Source organism: Mesocricetus auratus, unplaced genomic scaffold, assembly GCF_017639785.1.
Source record: "Mesocricetus auratus isolate SY011 unplaced genomic scaffold, BCM_Maur_2.0 Super-Scaffold_100025, whole genome shotgun sequence".
NCBI lineage: Eukaryota > Metazoa > Chordata > Mammalia > Rodentia > Cricetidae > Mesocricetus > Mesocricetus auratus.
In genome coordinates this window covers 6,376,438-6,393,652 of record NW_024429206.1, presented here as the reverse complement: position 1 = coordinate 6,393,652, position 17,215 = coordinate 6,376,438, and the positions used below count along the sequence as shown (strand labels likewise).

Genomic DNA, 17,215 nt, shown 5'->3' with positions numbered 1-17,215 from the left:
CTCCTACCTAGAATTTGCTTTGTAGACCAGTTGACCTTGAACTCACAGTGATCCTCCTGCCTCCTCAGTCCTAGGATTAAAAAGCATGTATTGCCTAGTCTAGAGAAGGAGTTCTAGGACAGCCATGACTACACAGAAAAACCTTGTCTTGGAATAAAACAAACAAAGCATGTGCCATCATGCTTGGCTCAAACAGCAACTCAACCCAAAGCTATGCTAATGCAATATTTACATTCTGAGAAATGACAGCAGGAAAAGATCTATTATACCTTTCTGTTTCTGTGATAGAGAAGACTTTGTATTGCAGCAAAAAACACTTCAATCATAACATACATAGACGTCATCGTGAGCAAAAGTGTTTTAGGCAGGGAGCGTCAAGTCCTCAGGACTAAGAGTTTGGTGAAGGCACATGATGCTACAACATGTGTGCACACTGTCAGAACACCGTAATTGTGTCCGAATCTGCAGCAACCTCTGGTCACGTGACCTATGAAGGCATACTGGGTGCCATGACAACCTGCCATGTTACTCACCATCCATAAGAAGCCAGTGGCCAGTGAGAACCCAGATGAGGACAAGCATGACAGACAGAGAGAATGACAGTAACTCAGCAGCGGTGAAACGCCCACAGCAACCAAAGGAAATCCTGGAAAACACACATTTGTGGGACTGAGGGGCGTACTGCATTCAATAACCAAAGCTCCCATCGTTCTTCATGACCAGAACTCATGACGGCTGGCCAGAACTGTAGGAAACACGTGAAAAATTATCCGGGAAACTGAAAGAACCAAGCCTTGTTGGAGCCACCTAAAAAAAATTATTCTTTAGCTCCTATTTGGTAATGCATTTCACTTTTAAAATGTAATTTTATTTATTACTATGACTGTGTGTGGGTGGGAGGGTAGGGGTACATGAGGAGGCCAGCGCCTGTCTGTCCTTGCACTGCAGGTTCTAAGGGTCAAGCTCAAGCCACCAGGCCTGCTCAACAAGCTCTTCTACCCACTGAACCAAGGCACTGGTCTCAAAGTGTGTTTATACTAAATTACCAACATGGGCTTTTAAACATTTAATGTAGCATTAGTCTTTAGGAGGGCTGAACATAAGGAAATCCTATTTTTGAGAGAAAATAAATTGGAGAGAAGGAACAGATTCCATTCATTTAGCAATGATAAAATAATATTTGTAAGATGGGAAAACCTACTTGGTCACCACTAATTTCTAGAAAATCGGCCGCCACAACTGATTAGTTTTGACGCCATCTCCACCAGCACGCTCCAGCTTTCTTTCCAGGGAGCCATGGCTCCTGGAGGTGAGGCGCTCTGAGCAGGGCAGCACACGCGGTCACCCAAGAAGAGCCATGAGGAGTCCATCCCCTGTGTCCTTCCTACCCAGCTAAGGGGGAAGCACATCCCACACATTCCCACTGTGGAAGCCTCATCTGTATCTCCTCTGCCATGAAAAGGTGAAAAGGGGACATTATCTTCCAGTTTTAACAAGTATGGCCCAACATCTCAAACCCCAATCTCTGGCTGCGTATCCCAGCAGATCCCCGTCAGTCACTCTTAAAACCTAGAGGAAAGTCCTAAGAACTTACTTGTTCTGAGGTGAACAGGGTCTTGTTAAATACTGGCACATCGGGAGAAGAAGAAAAGCAAAAGCTATTGTTGCAAGAACTAGGGAAAGGAAATACGTTTCATTAAAACCTTTTTCTTAACTACTCATAAGAAAAATGACATAACTCATGTAAAACCCTCTTCCAACATACCTTTCTTGACAAGTGGGAAAGTTACTACCTAAAGACTTTTTGTTTTGTTTTGTTTTTTTGAGACAGTGTTCTCTGTGTAGCTTTGTAGACCAGGCTGGTCTTGAACTCACAGAGATCCGCCTGCCTTTGCCTCCCGAGTGCTGGGATTAAAGGTGTGCGCCACCACACCTGGCTCTAAAGACTTCCTTACTGTCTTAACCCAGAGGAAAGAACAAGCAGCAGGCAGAGGTAGACGCCTAGAGTATTTAACTCGCTCATTTCCCCCTGTACTTCCATCGTTGCTTAGTTTGAAAACACAAGGGAAAGCTGGCAAGTCCTTTATGAGCATCAATACTTCTATTGGCAGACTGGACATTACTGGAGGATGCAAGGGTCACGCCTACCGAGACCTTTGAGTTATAAAGGTGGTATCACTGAAGTTTCAGTTTTCCAATTCCCACCTTTCTCTCAGACTGATGAAGATACAACTTACAAGGCATGGCAGACACATCATAATATATGAACAGTGATTAAAACTATAATTTTTTCCTTGTAGTATACGTGAAGCCAATTTACCTGCTGTACATATTGTGAAAACGACTTGAACTGAGTCAAAGAAGAAGAACATTACAAGGAGAGAGACGGACGCTCCAATGGGCAGGAACAGAGCCTGGGTGGAGTCAATTGTCTGGATACCTGAGCAAGAGAAAACAGGACACACTCACCACTTATTTCTCAACAGGCAAGATGGCCACGTACCCCCCTCATAATTTACTGTACTCCTGAGTCTAAACAATGAACTGACATTACCTCTTCAGGCTTAAAAGAAGAGCTCAGATATTTTAGAATCCATTTATGTAGTTTTCCCAGCTTAAGGACTTTTAAGACCTTAACTGGAAAGTAACAGAGCAAGCATCAAACAAACACCTCAGTATGTGGCCAGAATTCATTCTACCCAAGAGGGTATAAACAAATACTGAAATGAAGAGGATGCCACAAGAGTTCCACACAGTTGTGAGCCACCACATGGGAGCTGGGATGAACTGAGACTCAGACTCTGGAAGAACAACCGTGCTCTTAACTGCTGAGTCACCTTTCCAGACATTTGAAATATTTAATACCAGTTAACTGGAACTGGCCGTCAGTTTCAAGACCTGCCATGACTTCAATTTTTATTCAAACTCCATATCCTATAACTGCCATCCTTGTCTTTCAGTAACCTAGCTTCCCACTCAGCCAAGCCAGAACTTTATGCAGTAAGCCATGAAATGCAGATGGCTCTAGGCATTACTGTCCCAATGACTTTCTCTCAGTGACATTGTGAGCCTCTTTGCTGTCCTTGGTGCTTTCACTACAGTGTGCAAAAACTCTTCATTTGAGTCAGGTGGTGCACACGCCTTTAATCCCAGCACTTGGGAGTCGGAGACAGGCGGATCTGTGAGCCTGGTCTACAGAGCGAGTTCCAGGTAGCAAGGGCTTCATAGTGAGACCTTGTCTCAAAGGGGGAAAAACAAAAAACAAAAAACCAAGAATAATTTCCTGAAGCTGGGGGATAGCTCAGCTGGTAAAACATTGGTTTTGGAAGCCCAAATATGAGTTTAATTCCCAAAACCCCACGCACAGTCTGCTGGGCATGGCTGTGTACTTGTGAGGCTGGCACTAGGGAAGAGGGTCTCTGGGGCTAGATGAGCAGTCAGCAGAGCCTAACTACTGAGCTCCAGGCCAATGGGAGACTTTGTCCTAAAGGAGGTGGATGACATTGTTCAAGGTGGCATCTGAGGTTGTTCTCTAGCTTCACATACATGCAAACACTTGGCTATACAAAGACATTAAGACAATAATTTTGGGCTGTAAAGACGCCTCAATAGTTTAGAGTACTTGGTGCTTTTGCAGAGGACCCAAGTTCAGTTCTCAGAACCCACAGAGCAGCTCACAACCATCTGTAAGCCCAGTTCTAGGGGACCTGACATCTTCCTTGGGCACACACGTGCACATGTAGGCACACATTTATACACACAATATAAAAATAAAATCCCAAAAGAAAAATTCTTGTGGCTAGAGAAGGCTCACTGGTTAAGTGCATGCACTGCTCTTCCAGAGGACCCGGGTTTGATTCCCAGCACCCACATCAGGAGGCTCATCACTACCTGCATGTAACTGCAGCTCAGGGCATCCAGTGTGTTCCTTCTGGTCTTTGAGGACACCTGCATCCAAGTGCCCACACCCATATACACATAATGAAAAGTAATAAACAACATTTTCTGTCAGTGGGTTCATTGCCATTCTGGTAGGGGGTGGAGGGAAGACAGCTTCAAACAGCCAATCAGAAAAGCTATTATGAATGAATTTTAAGGCACCAAAACAGGAAACTAATAGAGAAAGTCCTGGGCTAGAGCAGGATGCAGCACAGTGTTATGCCTTTTTAAAAAATATTTATTAGTATTTTATGTGACATTTGTCTGTGTGAGGGTGTCACCTAGAACAAGAGTTACAGACAGCTGTGAGCTGCCATGTGGGTGCTGGGAATTGAACCCAGGTCCTCTGGAAGAGCAGCCAGTGCTCTTAACTGCTGAGCCATTGCTCCAGGCCCCTGTTTTTTGTTTTTCTTAAGATTTATTTATTATGTATAGTGTTCTGCCTGCATGTATGGCTGCCAGCCAGAAGAGGGCACCAGATCTCACTACAGATGGTTGTCAGCCACCATGTGGGTGCTGGGAACTGAACTCAGGACCTCTGGAAGAGCAGCCCCATTCAGTGTTCTTAATTCTTGGTTGTCCATTGAAATCACTGAAGAGATCATCATTACTTAGAATCACAATTACTTATTATTTATTTTGTGTTTAGGTGTGGGTGTGCCATGGCTTGAACTCAGTTCATCAGACTTGGCAGTGTCTTTACATGTTGAGCCCCCCTGCTGGCTCTCAAGAGATGTTTAAACATTACACTGCTTAGATAATTACAATGAAGTCTCCAGGGGTTAGCTCTAGCTAAAAGTCTACACAGAAAAGTTTATTTTGTATGTGGAGTTTGGAACTATGACAGATGAGGGATTGGCAAAATCTAATGATCACCGATGGAAGGGGAAACCCCATGTGTTTTGTATGCCATCTACTTAATTAGTCCCACTGAGATGTCATATGAAACACTGTCACACAATCTATTATAAGGAATTAAAGTTAAAACTGTGTTGAGGCTACAAGTAAAATACACACATAGGCACAAAGGGCTGGGAATGACACGTTAACACTAAGCACCACTGCTAGGGCTGGGAGGTCTCTCAGCATTAGGAACACTTGCTCTTGCAACCGGTGAGTTCACTTCCCAGTGCCCATACCATGCAGCTCACAACTGCCTCTATGTACAGCTCCTGCAGGGAGAGGGTGGTGTGTGTGTGTGTGTGTGTGTGTGTGTGTGTGTGTGTGTGTGTGTGTGTGTGTGTGTGTGTGTGTGTTGCCCTTTTCTGGCCTCTGTGACTGCCACACCTGCTGTCCAGAGAATGCATTGTTGGGCAAAGACACCTGTGCTAGCCCGATGTCTTGAATTCCATCCCCGGGCCTGTGTGATCCTGTCTCCACCCTCACAGAGCAAAAAGAAAGCAGACATTTTAGAAGAGCAAACAGGGAGTGGAAAAGCCTATATAACCCTGATGCCTGAGGAAAGTGGGCAGGAAGACTATGGCTCAAGGACAGCTTGTCTTAAAGATGAGAAAAAACTCAGCTCTAAGGATTTAAATTTACCTATCCCAAGAGTTATTCAGTTTTAGGGGAAATAAGCCATGAAATATTTCCTCAAAACCAAACCACTTCTTAGTGGTTAGGTGAAGGTCAAGTAACCCACATAGCAGAGGGATAATTTCACTTGGGAATAGTGATCAAGGTGTGGTGACAAACACATATGACCCAGGAAGTGGTCTGCTCTGAGTTACAGTCAACCCTTAGCACACCACAGGGATTCTGAGTGTGTACACCTGCAGGCCAAATTCTATGACACCATCTCCTCTAAATGTGGGGCCTCTTCTGTGGGTCAAAGAACTAAAGAAAAGTACAGAAACAACTGTCTTCAACATAAATGACTTTGCTATTAGGTAAACAAACAAAACCCCTTTTAAACCACAAACCTAAACCACGTTCCCGTTCACGCTCTCTCCTCTCCTGTACAACAAAGCATGCTGTTGTCTACAGACATGCAATCAGTTCATTTGTGAGTGTGGTGCCCACCGGTGATCCCAGTGAGCTGAGGCACGTGTGTCAGATCAAGGTCATACTTGGTTACATAGTGATTTTGAGGTCATCCTGACCTACACAAAAGTCTGTCTCCTGAATTAAAATATGAACACAAAAGTTCAGACACCTGTTAGAAGGACAGTTACATTAGCAAGCCATCCAAGGGTGTTAGAGTGTATTGAATTTCTCTTTGAACCCATAGATTCTAAGCCAAGAGAATATGTCACTGGGCAAGTAAAGTTCTTTTAGTGCTGCCAGAGAGAATGGTTCTATAGGGGATGGACTAGCCAATTAGACATTTTTTGCCAAATTCCCATAATTTAAAAGCAAAATAAAGTAGAGCAAGACATTTAACATAGCAATCATAATCACAAAGGATTACACAGACCCAACTGCATTATCTTCAGAACGAAAGTCAAGCTAATAGAAAGGCATGATTATGGAATTAAAAATTATAAACAATAACATTTTTATTTTTTGGAACCCAGTCTTAATGTAGCCCAGGGTAGCCTCCAACTCCTAGAATGACTTCGGATTCCTCACCCTCCTGTCTCTTCCTCTCAGGGAGTATAAGCACTGGCAAAACACACACCTGGTTATGGAGCAAACAGTGAGAACACCGGTGTAAACTGAGTCGTTACACGGTTGACTTTATCTTTTGATTAACTATTTATCAACAACTATCATACACTAGGCAACAGGACGGATTAGGAGAAATGTCTAGTTTTCATGGGCTTTACAGTCAAAATGGGGAGATTAGAGATAGGTACTCTTTACTAACAAGAGAATTCCAAGTGTCTATCCACCAATTTCACAGTTCAAGACTTCCAGATGTCCGGTGCAGGGAGTACAGAAAGCCCATATTGACATAGGCTGGCCATGCCAAGGACCCCAATTCTTCAAACCCATGGGAAAATGGCAACTACCTGCTGAGGCCCCGAGGCGTCTTTAGGAGTACATGAGGAGGCAGCGTTCTCCTGGGGATGTTTAGGAGGTGAAGACCGCTCTCAACCAACTCCAACTGAGCTTAGTTAGCTAAATCTGCCTCCCTGATCCAGCTGTAGACCATAAACCCCGCCTCTTTGTTCCGCTGTAAGCAACAACCCCACCTCTCTATTCAACTCTTGGCAACAAACTCACAAGCTTCAAGGCTGCAGTTTCTCCAACAGAGAACTCAGTCTACCCTATCCCAGATTTTTCTTCTGTCTGTCTTTTCTTCATTCCTTCACCAGGCATTAGGTCTGTCTCTGGAGGCTATGAAAGGACTGAAGTCAGGCAATAGAATTTACGTGGCTTAAAAAATATCTTACTACTAGGGCTGGAGAGATGGCTCAGAGGTTAAGAGCACTGACTGCTCTTCCAGGGGTCCTGAGTTCAATTCCCAGCAACCACATGGTGGCTCACAACCATCTACACTTCAATCTGGTGTCCTCTTCTGGCATGTAGGCAGAACACTGTATGTAATAAGGCGTTGGTGGCGCACACCTTTAATCCCAGCACTCGGGAGGCAGAGGCAGGCGATCTCTGTGAGTTCGAGGCCAGCCTGGTCTACAAAGCGAGTTCCAGGACAGCCTCCAAAACAATACAGAGAAACCCTGTCTCGAAAAACCAAAAAAAAAAAAAAAAAAAAAAAAAAAAAATCAATCTTTAAAAAAAGACACGGTGGCACGAACCTATAATCCCAATAATGTGGAGAACAAAGGCAGGTGGATCCATGAGTTTACGGCCAGACTGGTCAACACAGTGAGTTCCAGGCCAACCACCATACACTCTCCCAAGAAACACAAGAGGAGCCTGTCTGTCCAGGTTTCATCCTGTGCTGTGCTGGTGGCTGTGCAGTGCTATTTCAGGCAGTTTACAGTCTGCTTTCCTGATTGCTACTGCTATTACTTTCAAAGAGGGTTCTTCTACTCTTTATCTGAAGTGACAACTCCCGAGTCTTTGGTCAGGTATTCTAGGAGCCCTACAGGAAGACCACAGTTACCATTGCACACTTTGATGTTTTGCTGTGGGTCACATGGCTGACCTAACCTGTTATCTTGAGCACTTCTAGGTCTTTCAATAACCAGGGACAATCTAGTAGTTACTGACAGCCAAGGCAAGTAACCTAGAACCCTTTATTCTGGCTGTTTCCGCCCTGTCCTTTCAACTTAGAATGATGGACTCCTCCATGGCTGAATGCCGACTTTCTCTGCACTGGCTCATCACCTTCTTGGTATCTGGGTCTCAGTGTTCTGTGGAAGTGATGATTCTCTTTCACCCTGATAAATAACAAGAACTAAACACTGGTGTTAGCAGTTAGGTACTTCCTTCCACAGTACGTTGAATGAGATTTTACTGAGACACATTGCAGATTTCCCTTAGATTCTGTGATGTAGTGTACCAGAGATTATCATCTGTTTTAATTACACCGTTTGCATATATGCTACACAACACAGGACTTTAGAAATAAAGTTACAAGCCAGGCAGTGGCGGTACGTGCCTTTAATACTAGCACCAAGGAGGCAGAGGCAGGTGGATCTGCGTTTGAGGCTAGCCTGGTCTACAGAGTGAGTTCCAGGACAGCCAGGGCCACACAGAGAAACCCTGTTTGGAAAAACCAAAGCAAACAAACAAAGAGAGTTACAACAGTGAATGTAAGTGACTGGCTGGAAGTACTAACAAGATAACAGTGACACAATACATTGATGTCAAAGTCAGACTTCACACTGGCGTTAGTGTGGTTTCTAGGAGTTATTGGTACAGACTTTATTTCACACAAAGATTTTATCACTTTGTGAAAAGACCTTTCTTTTTTTAAAGGCAGAGTCTATGTAGCCCTGGCTGTCCTGAAACTCTGTAGACCAGGCTGGCCTCAAACTCAGAGATCTACCTGTCTCTATGTCTCAAAGACTGAGTCTAAAGGCTGCTCAAGATTCATTCTGTTTTTTGTTTTGTTTTTTAAAACAGGGTTTCTCTGTGTAGCTCTGGCTGTCTTGCAACTAGCTTTTGTAGACAAGGCTGTCCTTAAACTCACAGAGCTGATTCTGTTTTGCTGTCTCTGTCATGTTCACTTCTCATTTTGAAGTAAAAAACTGGGTAAGTGCAATCTGGTTATGAAGCATTAAGGAACTAAATAAAAGGAAACGAATGGCATTAAGTGGTCTCTTTCCATCCATGGTCCTCCATCAACATTCTACCAACTGTTTCTAAGATCCAGACCTCACTAGCAGGCAGCAGTAACCTGTCCTGTGAGCCAAGCTCACTCTCTCCTGTCAGAAATCGCAAAGTCCCTTTTCTTGGAATGCTGTGTCTGCCAGCATCAGACCTATTATTCCCCAGAGAAAAGGCATACTGACCCACCACTATAGCTGGCTTTCTTCACTCTCTTCCTGGGTGGTGAAATGACTTGGTCTCTTTCTGAGGTGCTGAGTGCGGGCCACACCCTAACCCTAAACAACCAGGAAGGAACAGCTGGTGTTGGTGTAACAAAGCATGAGTAAATGGGAAGTGTCGGTATAAATGTTGCTATCCACAAGCCGTGTTTCTGGTGGTGGTGGGAGTCTACTGCTCAAGTCAACCCAGACCCCATCCTTCTTTCTCCTCATCTCTTTCCATAACAAGCATTGTATTCTCTCTAACTCTACTCAGGGAGAATTCACACACCTAAAAACTAATCCATTTTAGAATCCATTCTTTGGTAAACTTAAGATCTCTGAAATCACTACACTCTAGTTTTATTTTCTTTGTTACTTATTTATTCATTTGTCATTATTTATTTATTTTTACAACCACCCAGTAAGCTCTCACCTTTTATAGTTACTCTTCTTCTCTCCAGCCCCAGGCAACCACGAATTAACTTTTTGTCCAGACACATTTGTTGTTTGGGGGATTTCATATAAAGGAACTCACACAGGAAGTAACTATGCCTGGCTTCCTTTACTTAGCACAGCACAAGCTTCATCTGTATTGGTGCATGTACCAGAAGTTCACTTTTTTTTGTTTTGTTTTGTTTTGTTTTTTTACGAGACAGGGTTTCTCTGTATTGTTTTGGAGGCTGTCAGTCCAGCCTGGCCTCGAACTCAGAGATCCGCCTGCCTCTGCCTCCCGAGTGCTGGGATTAAAGGCGTGCGCCACCACCGCCCAGCCAGAAGTTCACTTTTATGAATATGGTGTGTATATACAGTATATATGTATGTGAAGTGCATGTACACATGTGTACTTATTTATTGAGCAGGGTCTCACTCTAGTTGGAGCTGACAGAGTAGGCTAGGCTCCCTACCCAGCAAACCCCAGAGGTGCTTTCATCCTGCCCCCCAGGGCTGGGGTTATAGGTACATGCCACTATGCCTGGATTATTACAAGGGTCCTGGGGATCTGAACTCAGGACCCCATGCTTGTAGGGCAAGCACTTTACTGATCAGGTCATCTCCCTGCCCCCAGTACTTCATTATGAAATAATATTCCACTGTATGGATACACAATAATTTGTTTACAAATTCACCTCTATAAAAAAAAAGATCTTTGAAATCAGGAGACACTCCTAATGGTTAGTTTTCTTCACAGTACTTGGATGCCGTCTCTTAAGAGTCACTGAATCACAGTGTTCTCAGTACAAGTTACCAACCTCACCTCATAAAAACAGATACTAAAGTCACAGGCAGGTGGACGCCTGAGATGGGTATCCTTTAGCCTTATCTTAAGGAAAGATCTCAGTAGTGAGCATTAGGCTCAAATACTCAGTGGGTTCAGATTTACAACATAAAATGTAGCAGATGATAGTTCTTTCAGCTGTATCAAGCAAAACACAAAGCCATGGAATGATTAACTGGGGGACAGAGGTCAGCTGAGGTAAGCACATGTGGATGGGGTGGGGGTGAATGACATGACACGCCTTACTGTTATTGGTGCTGTTGCCATTGAAAGACCCAGAAGAACTGTTACTGTCTTTCTCCTTATCTTGGTTTTCAAAGTCCATATTAAGAGACCTGTGGGAAAAATTGAAAGGTAAGTTTCAGTTTTGCTTAAGAAATAAATCAGCAAGGCCAGTCAGGAGACAGTGTTCTACAATGCTAAGTTATGAGGGGAAAACGATGATGTCTTCTGAACTATGAGCAAAGCTTACGGTGTCGGTTCAAGAGCTCTCCTGACCACTGAAAGGTGCACTCAAGTACAGCTCCATCTTCCAGTCTCAACACTCATCCTTCATTACTTTTCTTTGTTTTTTCTGTGTAGCCCTGGCTGTCCTTGAACTCACAGAGATCTGCCTGCCTCTGCTTCCCGAGTGCTGGGATTAAAGGTGTGTGCCACCACAGCCTGGCTTTAATTATTTTCTTGGGATAAAAATCTGGAGAGAAATGCTGGATAAGGAGCAAGCACATTTTGGGATTTTTATACCCAAGCAACAGCTTTTAGAGAGGGTAGTCTGAAGACTTTCTAAGGTGAAAATGCCTGTGCTTCTAACAACAGTCTTAAAGATAAATAAACAAAGGCCACTTACCCTACAACGGAAGAAAACACCTACAAATCATGTAACTGAGGTGTGTGTGTGTGTGTGTGTGTGTAGAATGGCAAGAATTAAGTCAGGTTAAGAGTCAAGTGTTGGGAAGGACAATGCTGGGAATCTCACACACTGAGGTGCTCATGTTTAACTGGGTCATTTTGGCAACAGTCCAACCATACATCTGATTTTGAAGTTCTAGCCTCCAGAACTCTGAGAAAATAATTTTCTGTTGTCTAAGCCATCAAGGCTATACAATAGTTTGCTATGGCAGCATGAGCTAATATAGAGTACAGGTCATATGCTATATTATTCCAACTTGTTTCATGTGTTCTGATATGTCCAATATTGGCAAATATCTTAATGTCTGCTAGGTAAAAACCTGTTTTTGTTGTTGGGAATTTCACAGATGCCAGCTAGATTAAACTGACAAAGAGGGAGGTTTGTCAGGACTCCTTAGTCAAGATTGCCGTGTAGAGTTAGTTTGGCTCTCTAGAACCCATGTCAAAAGCTGGTATGGTTGCACACATTTGTAACCCAGTTCTGGGAACAGGGAGTATGTGGCACAAAACCAGGCAATCCATGAAGTTTACTGGTTAGTCAGCCTAGCTCAATTGATGAGCTCACAGTTTCATGAGAGACATTGAGGAAGAAGATACCGGTTACGTCCTATGGATGACATGCACACACAACACAGACATACAGGACATAAAATTCACTATACTGTTGTTCATTTTCTTTCTGCTTATATTGGTCAATTATTGAATGAGGGACACTTATTTTCAGTTATATTTGTGGGTTTTATTTTCTTCTCTATCTACCAGTTTTATTCATATAATTATCATATATGAATAAGCATTTAGGAGGCTCAGGGAAATGTCTTTGCTCCAAGTCTAGTTACCTGAATTTAATTCCTCCATCCCATGTGGTGGAATGAGAACCAGTTCCTACAATCTACAAGCTGTACACACACACACACACAATGAAAGAAAAGAGACATTCTCTAGTTGGCATTTTCTTTGGGCTGCCAAACCAGTTCCCAAATAAAGACACGGAGACTTACTATAATTATGAATGCCTGACTTTGACTTAGTGTCCCACCAGCTCTTTTAACCTAATTTAACCTGTTTCTTTTCATCTACGTTTTGCCTTGGGGCTTTTTACCTTTCTTTTGTTCTACATGTCCTACTTTCCTGCTTCCTCCATGTCTGTCTGTCTGGCACCTGGTATCTCCCTGTAGTCTCTTTTACTTTCTTCTTTTGAGCCTAAATTCCTCCTTCTAGTTATTCTCCCTGATGGGAAGTTCCACCTATACCGACTCCCTTGCTCTTGGCCATTCAGCTTTTTATTAGACCAATCAGGTGCCTTAGGCAGGCAAGGTAAAACAGCAACACATCTTTATATATTTAAACAAATGCAACGCAACACATCTTTACATAGTTAAACAAATATTCTACAACAATATCCTCTTATAAAAGTTAATACTTAACACTCAGGAGTGCAAACTTGTACAGTCACTGTGAAAATTAGCATTATGAAAATTAGGAATCAATCTACTCCAAGACCCTGCAATACCACCGCTGGGCATATACCCAAAGGAGGCACATTCACACCACAAGGACATTTGTTCAACTATTTGTAATAGTCAGTATTTGTAATAGTCAGAACTTGGTAACAACCCAGATGCCCTTCAGCTGAAGAAGGGATAAAGAAAATGTGGTACCTCTAAATTTGTAGACAATTGGACAGAACTAGAAAAAAACCATCCTAAGTGAAGTAACCCAGACCTAGAAAGACAAATATAGTATGTACTCACTCATAAGTGAGTACCAGACACAGAGCAAAGTATAACCAGCCTACAATCTAGATCCCTCTTCCAGAAACAGCTGGAAGCAGATGTGATCTATGGCTAACCATTGGGTCAAGCTCCTGGAGTACAATTGAAGTGAAGGAGGAGCAATAATGTGAACAAAGGAGTCAAGACCACGATGGGGAAACCCACAGAATCAGCTGACCAGAGCTAGTGAGAGATCACTGACTCCGCACTGTCAACTGGGGAACCAGCACAGGACAGAACTAGGACCCCTGAATACAGGTGACAGTGGTGCAGTTGGGACAATATATGAGGCCACTGGCAGTGGGTCCAAGACCTAACACTAATGTACAAACGGACTCTGTGGAGCCCATTCTCTATGGAGGGATCCCTTGTTCAGCCTAGACATGTGTGGGGGGGGCGCTTAACGCCTTGGTCCTGCCTCATTAGTTGAAGGCACAGATGTAGTTGACATCCTAGGGGAGGCCTTATCCTCTCTGAGAAGCCTTTGGGAAGTGGGATGGGGGAAGGAAGGAGAGGGACCTGGGATTGGAATGTAAAGAACATATATTAAAAAGTTAGCACTCAGGCTATGCTTTCTGTCTGTGGAAATGCAGTTTGCTTGGAAAACTACTTTGCTTGACAGGGACCACTCTATCTTTCTGTTGATGAGTATAAGCAACAAGTTCCTTTTCTGGGCCTTTTAAACTTCTTTTGTTTTGTATTTTGGTTTTTCAGGTTTCTCTGAGTAGCCCTGGCTGTCCTGGAACTCACGCTGTAGCCCAGGCTGGCCTCAAATTCAGAGATCCACCTGCCTCTACCTCCTTAGTGCTGGGATTAAAGGCATGTGCCACTACTGCCTGACTTGCCTTTTAAACTTTTTTTAGTTTTATATTTATAGCAGTTATGTTTTTCTGTGTGTGTGTGCACGTGTGCATGTGTAAGGGTACACATGCATGTGTTTTGTGTGTATGTGTGATTAGGTAGACTGGTTGACCAGAGTTCCAGAAACCCAGCTGTGCTGCACTCGGTTTTTGTGTGGGCTCTGGGGCTCTGAACTCGGCATCATGTTTGTGAAAAACCACTCTAGGGACTGAGTGCCTCTGCAAGAGCAGCCAGCGCTCTTAACTGCTGAGCCCTACAGACAGACACAAACAGCTATTTTTAAATTTTTTTCTAAAGAAAGGGTCTTACTTAGGTTCATTTCCCAGCCCACATGATGGCTCACAACCATCTGTAACTCCAGTTCCCTGCAGGGATCCAGTGACCTCTCTGATCTCTGGGGACACTGCATGCACATGGCATACACACATACATGCTGGTAAAACACCCACACACAGAAAATAACAATTTTTTAATTTTTTTTTTTTTTAAAAAAGGGTCTTACTATGTAACCCTAGCTGGCCTGGAACTTGTTATGAAGACTAGGCTGGCCTGGAACTTGTTATGAAGACTAGGCTGGCCTGGAACTTGCAAAGATGGGTCTCCTTTGCCTCTGAGCCACACCTAGCTCAACTGGGTGTGTCACTTTGATTTGGTGTGAAGGATTTAAAATTTCTCAAAGTGGAAACTGGAAACAAATTCTTTCAGGTCTTGTTTATCTAAAAACATTTTTTCCTTCATTCCTGAAAGACACTTCTGCCACAGTCTTACAGTGGTGAGCTGGTCTCTAATCCCCTGACATTCTGGTATCTTTTTGTAAGGATAAACTGTCATCACATCTTTTCTCCTCTGGAGATGACCCTGCCCCTTGCGGCTTTCAGGATCTCCTTTTCTCACTGGTTCTGAGCCATTACATGAAGGTACTGTGCTTTGGGGTACTGCAAGTCAAGCCTCTTGTGCTTGGAGTATATTGAGGCTCCTGATCTGTGAATTATGGTTTTCAACAACCCTGAAAATGTATGACAATGATCTCATCTTTCTGTCTTGAGGCAGGTGTCACTGTGTAGCCAAGGATGGGGTGGGATGGGGTGTGGTGCGGTGGGAGGGGGCATGGTGGGGGGGGCCTCAAGCCGATGCTTCTTGAGGTGGGGGGGTGTCACAGAAGTGGTAATGACAGCTCTGTTTTCGTCTGGGCAGTCTCTAGCTCTTTGTTTTCAGGGCCCACTATCTTCTCCCCCACAATGTCTAGGAGCTGATCTGCCATGCAATGTATGACCTAATTTCATTTCTGTGCTTTTGATTTGGGCCTGATGGTTAAAAGTATTTACTGCTCTTAAAGGACCTGTGTTTAGTTCCCAGCACTCAACCATCTGTAACTGCAGTTCCAGGGAATCCAAGTCCTTTTCTGATTTCTGTGTACACCAGCCATGCACATGGTGCACAAACATTCACTGTAAGCAAACACTTACACACATAGAATCACCTAAGAAACCCCACTTGGTTTGGGTCTTTAGTCAAGCCCTTTTGTATATGATATATACCGTTACAACTGTATGATTTACTTCTTCAGTTACTCTAACATCTGTGTGTCAGTGTGGTCATTCTCAGCATAGCTCCGGCCTTCCTTGCCTTGTTGCAGATACTGTGCAAAAGTGTATCTACATTTTTAAAAATTTTTGTGGTGCTTGAGAGCAAACCCAGGGTTTTGTGTGAGACAAACACTCTACCACTGAATTCCACCTGTTTTCTCTGCTGCTTCAAGATTTTTACTCATGTTGGCTGCTTAGTTTTTCATATAGCTATACATTTTGTCTGATTTCTCACTTGCTCAACGTTGCTCTGTGTTTATGGAGTGATGTGAAGCAGCATGAGTCTGGGCAACTGTTTTCTACCTTGAGTGCTCTACTTGATGCCATGAGGCTGGTAAGTGGGAACAGTCTTCCTTCTCACACTGTCAATTTCCTTACATGCATGGATCACCCTGAACTCAGAGAAGGCTCTCTGCAGAGCAATTGGAAGTTTGAGCCAGAAAACAGGACCCACTCACTGTGAGTCAGGATTGCTTTCCTTTGCTATCTGAAGAAAACTATCTGAAATTGTCACTTCGTGCACTTTTGTAAGCACGCGAGCGCGCGTGCACACACACACACACACACACACAGAGTGAGTGAGAGGCCAATAATAACAGTAAACAGATCTAGACTACTCAGCTTTCTAATTCTAACATTCACCTGTTTGTATACATTTGGGGTCTTATATTTATTTTTAGATCTACCAAAGGAAGATGCTTTGGCAGGAAATAAAAGGTTAACTTAACTGCCCCAAGTCCATCAGTCCTAGAGGAATTGTTACAGTGACTGGTTGCTGGACAAACCATCACTTCTTGCTTCTGATTAGGTCTATAAAACAACAACACCTAAAAAAAAACAAAACACAAAACTTGTATTATGACACTTTAAGACCAGTCTCTTCTGCCACGATCCCTGCAGTAATTTAGCGTATGGTTCCACCCCTCTGTACTCTAAACTTTCATTAGCTCTCATGGCAGAGCTAATCATCTAAAGGGACAGAAGTCTAGACTGGTGATTCAGTGCATGGGAGCGTGCTTGCAGCCAGTGAACACAGTCTGCGTCCTCCCTGTGGGCATGCTTTGGGAAGACGTGCATCAATCTGAGTTTTCAAATCCACTTATGAACATAATAGCAGTAAGGACACTCGTTCTGTCCAAGGCTGCTTCTCTGACTCTGGTTTCAGCTGGGTGACTTTACAAGAATCTTTATTCGCATGTCTGCCCTGGGGTCAAGCTTTCACTTCTCCTGCTGGCACACCCCGACACTCTGAACTGGACAGCCGCTAGCTGCCTTTTTGGTCTTACCAGAGGCATGGGCTATACACAGCTTCTCTCAGAAGATGGAGGCAATGAACCTGTGCAACCAGGTTGAGGGGCTATTTAACTTCCAATTTGTTATTAACTGAGAGCTATTAAGAACTCAATCCTAGTACTCAGGAGGCAGAGGTAGGCAGATTTCTACCTACCAAATGTATAGCCAGCTTGGTCTATAGAGAGAGTTTCA

At 43.6% G+C, this 17,215-nt stretch overlaps 1 protein-coding gene across 1 annotated transcript in view; it reads right to left on the bottom strand.

The window, feature by feature from the left end:
* Positions 1 to 17,215, bottom strand: part of Sppl3 (signal peptide peptidase like 3) — an 83,985-nt gene that overhangs the window by 9,360 nt on the left and 57,410 nt on the right. The window contains exons 3-6 of the mRNA XM_005078962.3: positions 10,846 to 10,934; positions 2,321 to 2,440; positions 1,595 to 1,673; positions 534 to 646 (exon numbers count right to left, since the gene is read on the bottom strand). Coding sequence (XP_005079019.2) covers positions 534 to 646; positions 1,595 to 1,673; positions 2,321 to 2,440; positions 10,846 to 10,934 — 401 coding nt within the window. The remainder of the gene's footprint in view (positions 1 to 533; positions 647 to 1,594; positions 1,674 to 2,320; positions 2,441 to 10,845; positions 10,935 to 17,215) is intronic.